The 17534-nt window shown below is 41.4% G+C and overlaps 1 protein-coding gene across 5 annotated transcripts in view; it reads right to left on the bottom strand.

Moving 5' to 3' along the window:
* Positions 1-2765: 2765 nt before the first annotated feature.
* Positions 2766-17534, bottom strand: part of LOC102053809 (cytosolic phospholipase A2 epsilon-like) — a 53123-nt gene continuing 38354 nt past the window's right edge. For all 5 annotated transcript variants that reach the window (XM_055715201.1, XM_055715199.1, XM_055715198.1 and 2 more), the window contains 14 exons: positions 17043-17106; positions 15555-15697; positions 15323-15412; positions 14551-14588; positions 12746-12881; positions 10727-10863; positions 9325-9547; positions 8316-8430; positions 7383-7520; positions 7001-7108; positions 6028-6219; positions 5375-5544; positions 4200-4386; positions 2766-3333 (listed from right to left, as the gene is read on the bottom strand). In XM_055715201.1, coding sequence (XP_055571176.1) covers positions 3125-3333; positions 4200-4386; positions 5375-5544; positions 6028-6219; positions 7001-7108; positions 7383-7520; positions 8316-8430; positions 9325-9547; positions 10727-10863; positions 12746-12881; positions 14551-14588; positions 15323-15412; positions 15555-15697; positions 17043-17106 — 1950 coding nt within the window. In that variant the 3' untranslated portion in view covers positions 2766-3124. The remainder of the gene's footprint in view (positions 3334-4199; positions 4387-5374; positions 5545-6027; positions 6220-7000; positions 7109-7382; positions 7521-8315; positions 8431-9324; positions 9548-10726; positions 10864-12745; positions 12882-14550; positions 14589-15322; positions 15413-15554; positions 15698-17042; positions 17107-17534) is intronic.

A 17534-nucleotide genomic window follows, 5' to 3' on the forward strand; every position in this document is an offset into this window, starting at 1 on the left:
CTCCTCCTCCTTGCTGCCCAGGAGGCGAGTACTTGCCGCACACCCGCCCCGAGGCGCAGACACCCAGGCTCCAGCGCTGTGGGGGGATGGATGGCCTCTGCAGCTCTAGAGGGACAGCAAGCCCTGAGAGGGATCTTGCCTTCACACTTACAGGCACTGAGCAAACGTTTTATACTTCCAAGCACCCACATGCCTTCTTGGGGGCACCACAGTGCTTTTGCACACTGGAGGGCTGGCAAACTGCAGTGCCGAGGTGGCTGCTGCCAGCCAGGGGCCATCGGGCTGCCTGGGAGTGGGCAACAGGGACTTCTTTGGCCAAGGACACCCAAACAAACCAACACATACAAATGCTTTTTGTAGCTTTTTATTGCCTATAGGGAGTAGGTGGGTCTTTGCTTAAAGACAGCTGAAAGAATCTTTTTTATCCCCACCCAACCTGCCATTTTGCTTGACTCAGGCAGTAGCTTTCAGCCAAGCAGATATCGCAGTGCCAAACGTTGCATGAAACTATTCCCAAATCACCTGCCGAAATCGTAAGAGAGTTTACCTTGTAACCTTGTACCTCTGAATTAAGGTACTTCAGTGAATGATCTCCAAGAGGATATGTTTGGAAAGGTGAAATTAATTGAAACATCCCTGTTAATTATGATGTTCACATGTATTCTGTATGTACTCACATTTATAAGGCATCATTGTGCAGGGCACTGCACATCATGCAAGGCAGTCCCGGTCTCAGTGAGGAAGCACATAAAGTGAGTAGACAAGTAGTAAAAATATGGGGATTTTTTTTTTTTAAAAGCCATCCTTGCAATTGTAAAATTTAACAGAGAAATCAAATTCAAAATAATCGCATTTCACTTTGCAATGGATTGAGAACTGACTGATTACGTTAGCTTCACAGATACAATATAATTTGAATTTCATAACATATTTGGCATTTTAAGACACTAACTTAAGAACCAGATGCAACAAATGTCACCCAAACTTGAAACACATTAAGGACTGATAACGAACCGATCACAAAACCCAGTAGTCAAGGGAAGGAAACCCCAAAAGAAAATATCCCCAGAGAGACTGCAAACAGTTTAGTTAACAAGCCTGTTGCATGTTTTTTTTATCAATGACCTGGAAATAAATACCCCCCCCCCACTGGCACACACACTGTTTCAAAAAGAGGATATTGAAAAACTGGGGGAGCTGAAGGAAAGAGCAACAATGATCTTGAGAGTAGGAGGAATTTCCTCAGAGAGGGGAAGGCAGGTTTCATATCAACTGGCAGGACACCATCAGATACCCCAAGGCTGACTTGGGATGCAGCACACCCTTTACTGTACCAATGCAGTACAGTAATTACTCATGGTTAGAAGATGGACTAATTAGCCCTGAAGAAAAGCAAGGTTAATCAGGTTCAGGCTGTGTCATGCACCTTTTTTCCATCCTGTTGTTGAGTATGTTACCCCTGTAAAAAAAAAAAACAAACAACAAACAAACCAACCCCCCCCCCCCCCAAAAGACCGAAACATCATCGCTCCTGCTCTGTTTCATTTCCAGCAAAAAGGTCTTAAAAACCACAGGAGTAAAATCAAAGACATCTCTGGAAAACACCCAGCGGGATTCCATAAGCTGATATTCTAGCATTCTGGAGCTGAACTGCAATTACAGCTGCCTCACGCGTGGAAGGCTAATAATCTAGATTTAAACGTGCAGTGCTGTACCTGAAAGCAGGGCTACACTGTGCCCTTTCAAGTGTTCCACCTGCACGAACAATGAACAAGCTCACAGGTGAAAAACATGGCCCACTCCTCCTCTTCCACCACCCAAATTGCTCTAAGATGCACCACCAGCTGTTGTTTCCATAGAAGAGAATCATCTTCTCCCATCCATTTCCTAGGACTTCATTTCATATGAACAAATCTGTCACTTCTGAGCATAACCAAGACTCCTGATCTCAACACCAATTCTGCCCTGGTGACTCAGTCTGAAGTTCACTGCAATAGTAGGATCCTTTTATTATCAAAAGGAAGATAATCCCATTCATTTGTGTTGGATCACTGTGCTGCTGTGACCAGTCTTTTCATGTATCACAGCTGTGCAGTGCAAGGCTGCTATTGTGAAAGACTGAGCTTGTGACCTGCCTGTCGCTGAGCTGCAAGAACAGAGCCTTTGGCAGCCACCTCAGCCCTGAGGACACCCAGGATTTTTGATGAGGAGGAACCACTCTGTCAGGACAATCCCTGCAGAAGACAACTTGTAGGGAAGTGTTGAACAGTCACAAAAACCATGTCTGTAAGTAAGGGATCTCAAAAGGCCCTCTTGCATTGCCCTCTTCTATGCAAACACCTAGCAGCCACTTCTGATCTTATTAAACCCTGGGAGACACCGCAAGGCCATCTTTCAGGAACAGGCAAGGCAGGTGGAGGTGAGCGAGACAGCACAATCTGCAGCAATAAAGGAAAGTTGGACAACATGACGACTTAGGCTGAGTAGAGGTGGTTCTATGAACAGCAGCTCAGAGGACTCGTTCGATCACCTGAAACAAAGGTGACCTAATTCAGGGGGGTTTATTGACAGTGAAAACTACACATTTTTGCAACACTGATACTAACTGAAGGAACTTATTGTCAAACATCAGCAAAGGAAGCCAGTTAAATAAAAACCTCATAATCGACAAACAATCAAACGGATGCAGATTAGCTATTTACCAGAGAAATTCTGGTTCAAGGGATTGGTGTTCTGCCAGGCAGAAAAAACAAACAAACCATAAATACTGCTTTGATTCACATTTTAATTTGCTACATATTTCATTATCTTACACAACACTATATTAATTCATATGGAATACATATATAAATTGGTAAAGTAACAAGGTAACAAAACTAAACACAAATTTGCTGCTTTGAAGTTTGTACTGCATTAAACCACCGGTAAATTCTAATCTGCTCAACTGAACGGTTGCGGACATAGGATGAATTGGAGTCCAGCACATCCTCAGGATGATGCGGTTCCTACTGCAATTATCACTGGCAAGCATCAGACATCTTGATCTCAACAAATAACAGACAACCCAAGAACTACCAGTTGGTTGTTGGATGGCTGATGGAAGGCTGAAGCTAGTGAGCAGTGGCTAACAATTCCACTGCTTCCTCCGTGCCACTGCCCAGCGCAAGGCCTGAATAATCAACTTCTCGTTATTCAGGACATTGTAATCAGTCAGTTTCACTAGTTTGTCAAAATTCTCTTCACTGAAACACACCTCCCTTGTTGTAAATGGGGAGAGGATGCTGGAGACATCAACTTTGCCTTCAGCCATCTCTTCAGGACTCCTTTCCACACCTGAGGAACAAACCACAAGGACATGCACCGATAAGGTTTTACTGCAGTACATGGCCCATATCAGTCATTTAAGTAATTATAGGTAGAAAAGGGAGATTTGGAGGGAAATATATGATTTGCCAGAGGCATGCAAAAGTCATCTAGTAGCGCTGTATTCCTCAGCCTCCGGATCAAGCCTCTGTCCAAAAATGATTGTAAGCCCAAACAGCCGGGAATAAAAACACTGATTATCAGCAGCAGCGCCTGTAGACCACTCCTTGGACAACATAAAGCCTTTGTTACCCAAACTAGTAAAGTGCAAAGAAAAGGAAAACAAGACACTCTCATACTGAATGAAACAACAGCCCTCTCACTGAAAGCTCAGGAGAAATGAGGGCAGTCAGACAGAGAACATAGTTCATATTAAAAACAAAGACCTCTGCCCACTCAGTCCTCAGTCTGGGAGATTACTTTTAAATATGTGAACAAAACCCAGATGAGTGGGCTACCGCCAAAACTTCTGTATGGTTTTGCCTCCACCTTTCTTTGCAAGCAGCAGTGCATAACAAGTCCACGTCTACAGAGTAAAACAGCTTTTGTTGAGGACCTACTGCCCATGCCGTACAGATTTTGGGAGTCTTACCTTCACGCTATCTCTCTCTGGTACGTCCTGTGGAGTAAATGCCTATTTTCATCTCAACTGTATTAGGAAAGCTTCTGGGGTTCTCACAGTTCAGAGATACTGACCGATTATTTTTGTCAGTGATAAGACTGGTAATGCCAGCATTAGAAGAAGGTCAGAGATGACAGTGAGACATCAGATATGAAATGGAGAGGACACACACAGCAAGTAACTTTATTAGAGTTGCTAGCCATGGATGACTCACCAGGAGCTTTATATTTCTTGAAGGTGTCATTTACTAGGGGGAAAAAAAGCACCATTGGAGCTTGTGGACTGTCAGCATCTTCAAACACATAGCACTCCTTCAAGTTTTCCCTGTCTTCTTCACTTATCTCAATTTTGGGAAATGGAATTCCTTGCCCCGAGATGTACTTTGCAATCTGATCCAGAGGCTGGGTGGATGAATGAATAAAAAAAAATTAATACAAAGAATCAAAACTCAAAAAAGATCCAGCAATCTGGATTTTCATAAACTCCAGCAGCTAACATGTATATTCTAAGGCTTGAATCTCTCTCTGGGACTTTCAGACAGAAACAGCCATAACCACAGCAGACATTGCAGCTTATCTTATTTTTTGCTTTGCCTTGGGCAAAAGAAAAAAAACAGTCACTTTCTTTGAGCGGTCAAATGGAGCCAAAAGCAACAGGACTCATTTTATGATTCCAATGAAACTGGTTCAGAATGGGAAAGCAAAGAAACTTCAAGTATAGGGAAAGAACATATCAGTCCAAATTATTCTATGTTATTGTCTCAGCTTCTTATTTACCACTTTCCCAATCTTTGTCCTCTGCATAGCTTGTGATTGATTGATAATTACTCCCTATGAACTAATACATTTATCAACATACCTTATGACCTCATAAAAAACCCCTTTAACAGCTACATAATACTATGAAGTCTATTTTAAATTATTCTAATTATATACGCAACACTAATTATATTATTTTTCATTATTAATCAAGTCTGGCATCAGCCAGTATATTTCCCCTAAGACTGATATGAGATAAACAGGCCCAGAAACACATAGGTTTTCCCATTTAATCTGTTAAAATATTGTTAGGACTTTCCATTGCATCTGTAACTTGCTCAGTTCAAGGAGAAACAAAATCAGCATCAAAGCTCTAGAATGCTCCTCAGTCAGCTCTTCAAAAACTCTCGAATCCACTGCAGAAGATCTTGATTTTAAAAAGTCTATATCTATCACTGTCTTCTAATATCCTTCTCAGTTACTGAGAAATAAGTCACCTAATAATCTAAGTAATAAATCAGATAATATAATTGCCATTTCAGTACTGAAAACTTAGTTGGTTTAACTGATGAGTGCTAGAAACCAAAAGACCATGAAGGAAAAAGATCTCAGATACCATGGCTTTTCTTACCAGTGTCTGGGACCCTCCACTGTAATTTAAGTGCAGGATGACGTCCACCTCTCTCTGCGATCTCACAAGCGGTGGGTAACTGGTATTGATGAAAAAACCAGTATCAACCAGGGAGAGCTCATCATCTGCTGTTTCCATCAGTTTATTTGGGAAGGAGTCTATCACTGTATCTGAAAAACAAACATTTCTCACTACAACAAATAAAAACCCAAGCCTTACTGCTCCTCTGCAGAAAGTTAAAAAGAGGGAAGAATGGAAAATTTTGTTCCCCGTTTTCCCTGTCTACCTGCCTTTGACTCACTGGCAGCACTGATTTACAGAAGTTACACACTACAGCTTTTTCCTTCCTTCCTGGATACCTCAAGCAGCTTTGGCCCTGAAGGGGAGATCCCTGCGGCCCCCCTAGGCTGAGCTCCTCGCCCTGTCCACTGGAACATGATCCCCAGACAAACAAATTCAATTTCACCACTCAACACCCCCAAATAATGAAATGCTGTTCAAATCTGTCTTCCACTTCTTCCATCTCTGGAACGGAGAAGTGGAATTTCAGAGGAAGTCAGTCTTGTCTCTTCCTCCTTGTTGGAAGTCCTAAATTAATTCCCAAACTTAATTCTCGTCAAAACGTTATTGAAAAACATGCTGCGTTACTGTGCCTTTCCACGTAGAAAATCCTTCACTCTCCAGGTACTGGCTATGCATCTGGAAACCTCTGATAAAATTGGGATACTGTGCAATGGTTGGGCGTCCTGTTAAGACACCTCGCAGAGCAGAGGAGAGGGCACTCGAGGGAGTGAATACACAGGTGTCCACCTCATAGGGATTCATGGACAGAAAGGGTTCTTCCTCTGCAAGAAGGAGAGAAATTCTGAATTTAGGACAGTTTTCTAAAATGGTCAATATTTTAAAAAACGGAGTAACTAATAACCACAGTTGTTGCCATCCCCCATCCCAAAGGTAAATCACATATTAAGCCCCTGAAGTCTGTGCTACCAAATAAAACACAGCTTTAGGTGGTGAATTACGTGACAGCCACCTGCAGGCAGCAAGCACCACCTCCCTCTCCAGGCTTCCTTGAACGATGGCCACCTCTACTGCAGCGTGTGGTGGAGGGGTGAGCCACGTCCCAAAACATACAGGACAACAGTCGCCTTGGAACAGGACATCTTCAGAGTGCACGTGAGTATCACCCGACGGCACGCATTAGATAAATTAGGAAGCCAGTCACTCCAGGTTCTCTGTGCAATTACCAGCAAGAGCAACCTTTCTCGGCAGCATAGCCGAGAAAACAGCTGCCTTCTGCAAGAGCCGTTTTCTCTACTGATGGTATTAGCAGCCAAGGAGGACCATATCCTGACTTAACCTTAAGCCAGGTTCTTAACACAACATGATTTTTACATGTCAGCTGTAGACTGGTTTTGTGTCTGTACGTCCTTTAGAAAAAGGCACAGCTTTGCCAAAGAAGTTTAGTACTTCTAAACCAGGCAGAACAATTTCTTAACTGATGCCTCTGCTTTGCTTTCCTCACATCTTTCTCTTGACTTGGGCAGTATCTCTTTAGGCATTAGACCTCTGCACAGAATATAAGCAATATATACCGGTGGTAAAAAAAACACAAGGACATCTCACCAATATCTTTTACTCTGTCCCTGGTCCATCTACACCAGAAGTCCTCTGAGTCAGCAGCCAAATTCCAGACATACATCACATCTATGGAAAATATACTACTCCACATGCCTGTAACGTGAAAGAGAGAATAGAAACAGATTGATGGAATAGTCTTGTAAGAATTTTTATTAATACATATCTGGTCTTTCCCTTTGGATACATCCTTTCTGTCTGCCTGCATATCTTCATGGGCGTACTTCCTAATTATGTCCTTGCTAATTCAAACTCACACCTGCTCAACCTGTTTGCTGGTGCCTTTCCAGTTCTGTCCTCCACAAACCACTTGCTCATGCACACCAGCTGCCTCTCAAACAGGCCACCTTTCCCTCTAGCTAATAGTCACCTTGCATATAGCAGATGCGAGTCTCTGAGAGCCTCTTCACCAGCCTTCCCATAAAGAATTCACTTCCAAAATGTTCTGCGCGAATAGACGCTCCGTATTTCAGAAGACCGACTTCGTAAGGAGTGAACTCCAGCCACTCTTCAGCACCAGCAGCCAGATCATGAAAAGGCAGTAACATGTTAACGACTGCTAAACAGAAGAGTACTAGAGAGCAGGAACAAATCCTGGGAAAGACACTGGCTAGTGCATAATATGCCATTCACAAGCTATGGTTTTATCTATACTGCCTGCAGCACCAATGCCACAAAGGTCCTTTCACATCACGGGAGGGTGGTCCCAGGCTGCATTACAGCAACCTCCAGCAGAAAAGCCCTGATCTGAATGAAACCATAAGCGCTCCCTGCAGTTAGTCTTATGCAGAAGTATGTATTGCTTATGTATAACCCATTCCCTCTAGGGCATCAGTGACAGAGAGAGTTTAGCATTCACTTTGTGTCATGTACTCAGCTGCTTGTATTCAACAAATGCTGTGAAAATTAATACTAGAGGAAACAGTGATTTTCCTGCCACTGGACCCCAAAATTCAAAAGTTTTCCCTTCATTTCTTCAAAATAAGACCATGTGGAACCATCATAAGGATTAGTTCCATCACAAGGTTTTTGTGACCAGGATAGATTGCGAGTTTGGCATCTTCTGTGATGTAACTGTACTTTCACTTCTGGCAGTGTAGAGAACTCAAATTCTAAAGACTAAAGATGTCTGGACTTCTTAAGTGTTAGTCACTGTTACCTGAAATTTTAAAAGGGGGTATTTTTCGGCGTGTGATTAGAATGAAAGGACTACTGGATTATTAAAGCTGATTACATGCATTTAGTCTTAGTCTGGATTACTTACATTATAAAGTTGTTAAGAAATCTAAATCATAACCATTACCTCTGAATGCCTGAGCACTATAGCTGGACTTGAGGTTGATGGCCACATAGATGGGCAATGGGTTCTGACCATTATCCACTGCCTGCCGTTGGTCCGAGAGTCTATGCTCATCTTTCTGGTTTTGATTAAAAATGGTTAATGGAATGAGGTGAAAAACAACTTGCACTTGGAATAATATAATGTGAATTATCAGCTTCACCCAGGTTCTCCTTCCCATTCTCAGCTCACTGGATTGTTCAGAAATACCTCCCATGGGATACTCCAGACTTGGCAAGTATCCCGTAAGAAGCAGCTACACCCTATATGGATTCTCAGATTTTGAGATATGCAGAGGTTGACTGTAGATTCACTAAGGAAAAAAAAAACATTCCCAGGAAGAAGCATGTGGCTAAGTGAAAGGTAAGGTATGCTGGATCTCAGCAAACAGAACTGATCATATTTTAAAATACTTTGCAAGTATATTCATATGCAAGAACATATTCTATTCCACATTGAAAACTTCCTTGTATAAACATAAACCAGAAGGAAACTACCTAAGCTACACTATTTTTAAAGTACCAAAATCTGTAACACTCTTTCTTAAAACTCAGCAACATACTTAGAAAATTGTCTCTCCCACTATTTGAACCATTTCCGTTTGCAGTCTATAAATGAGTCACTTTATAAATGCATATTCTTGGTTTATACTAGGAAGTAAACTGTTTCTAAGTAGAATATTTAATGTACACAGTGATCAGTTTGCATTTAAAAATATTTTTTTTCTCAGGATTTTTCTTTCTTTGAAAAAAATGAACACCTTTGACTACAATGCTATGGTTCCTTCAGTTCAAGGTCAGCCTCACTATAAATCAAGAGCAGTGCTTTAATAATGCATCTGAACATACAGAATTTAATCAGCCCCTAAAGCGTTTGTGTTAGTAGTACTGAATGGCATCCCAGGATTTACTTTCTTCCCCTTTATTGCTATAGAAGTTCACCCGGTTTCAGCGTGGGGGGAAAGGAGTAATACCTTATCATGTAGCATGGATTCAATGACAAGCCCCCAAAGGTCTATGAAAGAAGTGTTATGTCCTTCTTTAGTCCTCTCCATCAGGTCATTATAATAGTACTTCAGACAATCCAAAGAAAAACAGCAGATCTTGGATTTGGTTACTTGCTTGCGAGCTTCCTTGATTGCATCCTCCAGATATTTTTGTGACCAATTAACATCTTCATATAAGTTTGCCATTGTCCTGAAGAAACATTAGAAGAAAATAAAGAGGAGCAAAGCTGTGGTTTGGCTTCAGAGAACGTTCGTGCAACCTTTTTGCCCGTTTCTTAATTCTGAGGGGTTCACAACTACAAATTGAAACACACTTAAAATATCCTCATTTCAAGAGCAAAACAAAACCTCCAAGCTTTTCTGGTTTTGATGATAAAAGTTTACATGGGCTCAAAAATGATCCGAGAAGCTCAAGGCAGACAAGAAAGAAAAATTATCCACCCAAGGCTATTAAATACAAAGAAGTCCCAAGTCCTCAGAAAATTTATTTCTTGGAAGGTGGGAGTATTCTAGAAAGCAGTCATTACCGGTTTACTCTAGTCCCACATTTGTTCCCAGGTATTTGCCAAGAGCCCCTGCCAGCGAGCCAGCTGGGCAGTGCTTGGGTCTTGCATGTGTCCCAGCATAGCCATTCTTACTTGTGTCCTTGAAATCCTAATGCGGACAGGTACACTCCGATTTCAACATACAGAGGAGTTAAAAGGATTTTGGTAAATACTTAAGACAAACCTGCAATTAAGGTTTGAACTTATATAAAGGACTGACACACAATTCGGTGCAGTAAACCCTCTCCACTTCCAACCACGTGTAGAGGAGCAGAGCTACCTGGAACCCACTTGATAAAAGACTTTTAAGTTATCTTAAATATGACATAGCTGTAGTCTCTCCGAGGTCAGTAACCTGGCATCATTTGTGGGACTGTCTGTGACAGCATTAATTCCGCTAGCCCCAAAGACATCTTTTGGCAGAGGGAGATGCACTCTAAATCCAAATTAGAAGTGAGAACAACCAGCAAATGGCAGGCATAAATTCTTCTTCCCATCTTTCTTCAATTTCCAGTCTGAAGACAAACTCGCTGCATTCAGTCTAAGGTACAATTGATAAAATATAAAAAGGGAATAGAACATTTACATGAAAACATCAGGCACAGACTGCGCCTGTGTGGTAACAAAAGCAGCTGATAAATGTGACGACTGGTCCCTTACCGGTATGTTTTGTTTCTTTGCTCTAGATAGACATGGAGGAGACTGTGGGGAAAATGGACGTGCTTTTGTTTTACTAAGTGCCGCATGAGCCGATAGGGCTTACAAATAGTCAACAGTACAGAGCAGAGAGTACAAAGAGTGAACCTTGTTCAGGTTATTCTCACCATGTGGTACCCGATAAACCACCAATGTAGGAAATGCAATCGAGCAGATTGAGTTTCTGGAGACCCAGCAGGCTGCCATACATTGCTGTCAGCGACCGCGTCCCTCCACCAGTTGTTGTGATGGCCACCACCGGCACCTGCCCAACACAGTAAAGCAGAAGCAGAAGCCATCCATGTATTAGACAGTGAGGTAACAGGTTATAGCACCGATACGAGCTGTGATGTTGCTCCAGGCAACAAGGGTGTGATTGCTGCAACAGGCTAATGTTGCCACCACCCGCCTGACAGGAGAGGGAAGGCTTGCGTCCTACCCACTCACATCGGGTGGGCAGGAGGCTGTTTACTTCATATATAATTGGAAATCAACCTCATCACCCTGGAACTCTTCTCAAGGTGTATTATTAGAAGCTGTCACAGGAAACACGGGATGTGCCACGCCAGAGCAGGCCTGGGCTTGGCAATTCTGCCCGTGACAAGGAGCATTCCCCCAGAACACACAGCTCCCTGCAACAGGCCAGACCATGGGGCTGCCGATGGCTGAAGCTCTCATGGCCTCAGGCCGGTTGTCACCACGTGTCCGGGCATGGCCAGCCACCGGGCTGCCCTCCACAACTACAGAGACAGACCATTCTTCTCCTCACCCTCTCCTGGTCCAGCACACCCTTTGCTTCTCTCAGCATCCTGAGCAGGGCGTGTGCTTACGCGCTCTACGGAAAACACCCATTTGTACCTTTCAGGTATTAACTTCCACTATCATCAAGCGATCTGCTGTTCTGAAGTCGGTGAAGAGAGCTTGAAGAAAATATTTCTTCCATTTAATGAAATTTTAAAAAAATCACAAACCCAAACATATGTTGTTCTACCCTAAACTCGATGAAGAAAAATTTGATCTTAATAAAAAGCAGAATAATTTCAGAAAGTTACACTTTGGGGCTTACATTTTCTAACCTTTTTCATTATGAATTCAAATTCTCATGATAATTTTTTTTTCCAGTTCAAATGTGAGTCAGTTAACAATGTAGAGCAGATTTTTTCCACAATTATGAAGTCAAATACATGAATAGGAGAGCCAGAGTAATTAGACCTTTTAAAAAAACCTAGCTTTGGTCCTACCACCTCAACCACTTTTCTGTGTGCCAGAACACAGAAAACTGTGTGCCAGAACTCTTAGACAGCTATGTAAAAATGTTCTTTCCAGCTTACTTGAAAAGTTTATTTCCAGTATTATTCTCTGCTCTGAAATCCAAAATACAATTTTTTAAAATCTGTACCCTATCCAGAGCACTGTTTCTTTTAATTGTCAGCTAAAGAGGATTCTTGCTGTTGGTATGTCTGTACTTTCCTTATTTTCAACAACCCAGCAAGGCGTAAGTGGTTACAAAACTTACGAAGCAGGAAGCTTCGTAAAACTTAGGAAGCAGGAGCATGAGCTACCGTGATGAGACTACACTTTTGATCAGCTATTTCATCTATACAACTCGATGATGCTATAAGATTCACTCTTCTTTTCCAGCTTGATGCTTTTATCCTAGTAGTCAGTCTTCCCAAGAACATGCCTTTCCTGCTGCAGAAACCCCCTAAACTGTTTTGACTCGGGTCTCTGCACGAAAATTTTGCTTCCTACCCTCAAAATACTTCACAAATACAATGACTGCTGCTTTGTCCCTGGTACTGAGCTAAGGCACACTACTTCCCAGGCAGCATCCCCCAGCTATTCCATGTCTGCCCACTATAGATTTTCCTCCTGAGACCCACGAGCAGTTTCAAGAATAGACAGGAACAGGTTGAACTGAGGAGCTGTCAAGGAGTCTTTGGGGCTGCAAAGGCATCATCCTGCCCTTCCTGCTCTGCTGCACGAATGAGCTACTGCTCCCCTTGCTCAGTTCTTGCCTTAGGTGGCCGGGCCCACCCCAGAGCAGCAGGATTAACCCACATGGGGTTTTTATTTGTGGTTTCAATTTGTGAGCCAGGCCCCAATCCCTTGGAGAGGAGCTGTTACCAGGGTCTGTATTGACTTGCCTCATGCTCTTTCAGATCCTCCTCCAAATGAAGAATCTTTTTCAGTGCGGCAGCAACATATTTCTTCCTCTTCTTCAGGAAGTCCTGCTCTTCCATGCACAGGCTAAAGCCCAAGCGCACATCCAGGTCTCCTGAGCTGCAATAGGCAATAGGACAAATCAGCGCACATGTCATTTATAGCTGACTTTAAGACCTGTATGGCAGGTAGTCAGTAAACTCCACAGATCATCTGTAAAACAAGCTACTGCCAAGTCTGCATATTGATCAAGGAACAGAAGGAAAAGCAGCAATTCTATTGCCAGTCATGGCAAGGATGAAGAGGAGCTTCCAAAGTACTTGAGATTTCTTGTGAACCCAGACACAAAGACAAGACACAAGCCAGGGAAAGATCACCAAAACAGGTAATTTCAGGAGTAATATTTTTCCCGTATCCATTCCTTTTTATCACTGTAACATCCTGGAAAACTCAGGTGATGCTGCCATCACCTGCTCTCAGGTTTTGACAGCTCAAAAGTAGTGTTTAAAGTGAAGGTCTTAATGAGCTGTATATGGGACTGTGAGCTGCAGAGCAAGCATCACCTCCTGCTCAGCCTCTGTCCTGTGAAATTCAGCCTTTCACCCGTGGGCGAACAGATTTCCAGGTACGCATTTACAAGCTTCAGATTCCAAATATATATGAATATCCATCATTCTTCCCACATGGGCAGCCACATTGAATTCTCTCCCTTGAGAAATGTGAAGCACAAGTCAAAAAATTTGCAGAAGAAAAGGTACAAGAGACCAATCAAGCAACAGTTAATGTTTTGTGCCTTCAACAACACAAATACACTTGGATACAGAAAAAAGCACTCAATACTGACCAAACCTTCTGGGTCACATCACCCTCTGGTGGCTGCAAACTCTATCCTGAACATTGCTTTCACTAGTATTTCACAGACGGGAATGTTTCAAGGGTTAGTGTTAGTAACCTCTGTTCTCCAGCAAATTTGGTATATCACAGTGTAATTCTGAAAACAGAGGAAGGTCAATTGATTGACCTTACAAAAACAAACACATTTTTTATCAGCAGATTGAAATTTCTCTTGAGCTTTCTATAAATCTGTCTCTATTACATTTACATTTCAATATATTTTGTTACAGTCCGAGACGGAGCAGGTAGCTCGTCCTCCTTTGCTCTGAATTTCATCTACTCAAACTGCTCCCATGCTCTGAAATTCCACCTTGCTTCTGTTCTGCATATCACCCCAATAGTAAGGATGCTGTGAGCCATATGAAGCTTTCAGCTGTCTTTATAAAACATTATCTTCAATTTTACCTATCACTGGTACAAGTCTGTCTCTGCAGGTGAGTGGGCAGAGGTGCAGCTGGTCAGGTCTCAGCTCCCATTCTGCTCAGTGAAGCAGGAGACAGGGCAGAAGCCAGGCTGCCCTATGTTTGTTTTGGTGACTTTGCAAAGTTAAAGAGGGGTAGAGTTTATGTCAGTCATTATGCAGATCTGACTATTGGCATAAATGTGCAGCAAAATTAATATGTGAGTAGTGCAGATTTATGCATATCTAAGAATAGTAGTCATAAAATAGGCTAATTTACTCCGAAGAAACCTACCAAGGCTCACAAAGTCATATTGAACTGCATGATGCTGTAACTGCAGCAGCCCTGCACTCACCCCAGGCAACACGTGAGTACAGGACAAAGCACTCAGCACATTTTCTTCTCTCCACCTACCACAGAAAAAACCTAGATAACTAGTTTACAGTAATGGATGATAAAATCCTGGATGATAGGACAAAAAGAGACTATCTTACCATTTTCTTGCTGTCAAGCACAAGTGAAAGGAATGATCCTAGAAATCCAGAAAATAATGCTAATTACAATGACATTTTAAAACATTTCTTTCCTTCAAGGTCAGACAATGCTTATTCAGTAAGAGAAGAGGTTCTCAAATAATAATTTATACTGCTACGGACATTATTTTGGTACAATTAAGCAAAGTCTTGCTCCTGCTCTGGAATCAAATTCTCTCTTATCTAACAAACATATCTGTTTGGGGCAGTTAGTATGCCACGAGCTTGCATGTTACACCAGCTCACAGTGTACACAATTACCAGGAGCAACAAGAATGAGTCAAGTTACCTTATAAAAAAAAAAACACAACCAAAAATGGCAAACATACAAACATATTGATGCTCTCAGTATCAATATTTATGCAAGTTAAGCTCGTATTTTGGACTGTGGTGGTTTTCTGTTGGTTTTTTTTTTTAATTACTAGCCATTCTGGAATTACTCTGACAAGCAAAAAAAATTTTTGAATGCACATGCATATGACACTCATTTTTGTTTCTTGAAACTCTTGTTCCTTCTAATTTTGGCATGCAGGTTCACAATTATTTCTGTATTATTATAATTATTGTTAACATCTGCTTCCTTAAAAGTGAATATGAAAGTATTTTTTTAACATTGTCAATAAACAGCTGTACAACTCTACAGTGATTTTGTTCACTCAGTAACTTTATTTCTAGCAGGACAATACTAAGCACATTTTGAAAATACTTATTTCAAAAGGTTCACAGCACTCACCTCTTCTATTATTATTTCCTTCTGCAAAGGGAGTGAATTCAGAGGGAAAGACAAGACCCCAGATTTCTCTGTTTCACTTTTATCTGCCAGCTGAAAAAGTGGTAGGAATGCACACATGAAAGGGTTGCCATCTCTAGAACTTCTCCTACTATGAAGCCAAGTGCAGTTCACTGGTGAATTTCTTTTTCTAATTTCAATGAGGTTAACGATAGCACACAGAAGGGGAACATACCTCTTCTGGTAATATGACATCCAGTCTTGTCTGGTCATTTATGACACAGTGAAATATGATGATCCTAAGGCTGGGATCAGAGTCCAGCGAAATCTTCTGACTTCCTTCATGGGATCCCTTCAGTGTAAATGTAAGCTTCTGGTCTAAACATAGAGGCAGGGAACAAACAATTTTAACTATTCCAAACACACACAACTAATAAATAAAATACCCTTCTACTCTGCATGCTTTTTGTCTGACTTTTCTTTCACCACTATGATTAAAAAAATGTTGGGTGGCCAAAACAGACTGAAAACTGATACAAAATATCTTGGTGGATCGGTGTAAATCTTTAATACACAGAAATCACACATTTTTTTAAATACTGTAGCATGCTATTTGGTAGGTGCTCTACATGAAATAATAAAACCAAGGTCTAGATTTAAAGGGCTGCCAGTTTAAAGGCATTTTGGAATATTTACATTGAATAAGAGAGTCATTTATTTGATGTCAGTCTCTTCTGGTTCCGTTGTGCACATTGTGTGTATGTTCTGTCTGCGACAGGGGTCAAATGATTCAAACCCAAAAATCAAGCAGAATGCTTGACATGTGTCCTCACATCACCAAAACTGAAACAACCTGTCAACCCGAAGCCTGCGTTCCTTGCACAGAAAAGCCTTTACATTTACAGAGAGATCATACACTGTTCTCTTGGAAGCTCGGGGCCAAGAGGCATATAGTTTTAGGTCACTAACCTTTCCTCTCCATGTTACATTTCAGTCTGAAACTTCCTACAATGCAGCTCACACCTTGCTACCATTTTCTTCATAAAGGTCCAACTTCCCTTTGTGAATTCCTTCAAAACAGTTGCTATTTTTTGACATATGCCCCTCTAGCAGCTTTACACAAGCTACTGTTTATCTGAATGACCTTAAGACTAGTGAAGAGTCCTGCTACCTTCATTAGAGCTACATTTTACAGGCAAAGCCCTGATTTGGGCGTGGTTTGTGTTTTGTGAAGACCCCTTCGATATAACATTAGATTTAAACTTAAGCTCTTAAGTTTATTATTTTTGCTCAAGCAGACAAAAAAAAAATTGTTCAGAACCCCCAAAATGCAAAAACTGTGTACATACTCAAAACCAAATTAAACATACAGGATAAAATTTCTACATATTAATTATAAGATAATTTTAAAAGAATATCCAACTAAGTTAAAAGCTTTCATTTTGAACAAGCAATAAACAAAGAAAACTAATCTAACTTTTCCCCAAGTTTTTAACTCTAGTATATATGGCTTTATTTTTGCATCAATTTAAGATTTGCCTCAGAACCAAATACTTCACTAACTTGAATTTTGACAGATACAATCTTTCTGCAGGGTGGGGCATGGCAAAACTTTAAGTTTTCCACGACACAGCTAGTACAACAGATTATTAATTTTTCAACATCTGTTACAACAACTGAATCACTACACAAAACCAAAAGGTTAATGAAGCGAGACTCTCACTTGTAGACTGCTGCTTCATCTTCCTCGTATCCACTCTGACCTCTAAACAGGAAACCTCACGCGCCTGTAGCAAGAGAGGATAAATGACGATTGAGAGAAGTGCAAATGTCATTGCAAGTGACTCACACTGTTCTCAACCAGCCCCTCTAGTTGATTCATGAGCAACACTACTATCTCTTACTATGTCTTCAGACAACATGAGGGCAATAGTGATGTGGCGTTTTTTCTAAGTTTGAAAATAAAGAGGAACTACTCATGAGCTGCTTGAACTTGGAGAGACAGTTAAGTAAAAATGATGAGACCTATTCAAAATAGTAAGTGTATTAAGATATGTGACAATTCTTGTGACCATTTTTCACTTTCTTCATTAACCCCTGATAGCGCTGGGTATAATGCAGAAATAATGGGTAGGAAATTGAGGATTATAGAAGCAAGTAGGTGGCACACGCATTTTGACAGCAGCCTCAGAGCAAGCCTTTGCAGAAGGTGGCA

Source organism: Falco cherrug, chromosome 7, assembly GCF_023634085.1.
Source record: "Falco cherrug isolate bFalChe1 chromosome 7, bFalChe1.pri, whole genome shotgun sequence".
NCBI lineage: Eukaryota > Metazoa > Chordata > Aves > Falconiformes > Falconidae > Falco > Falco cherrug.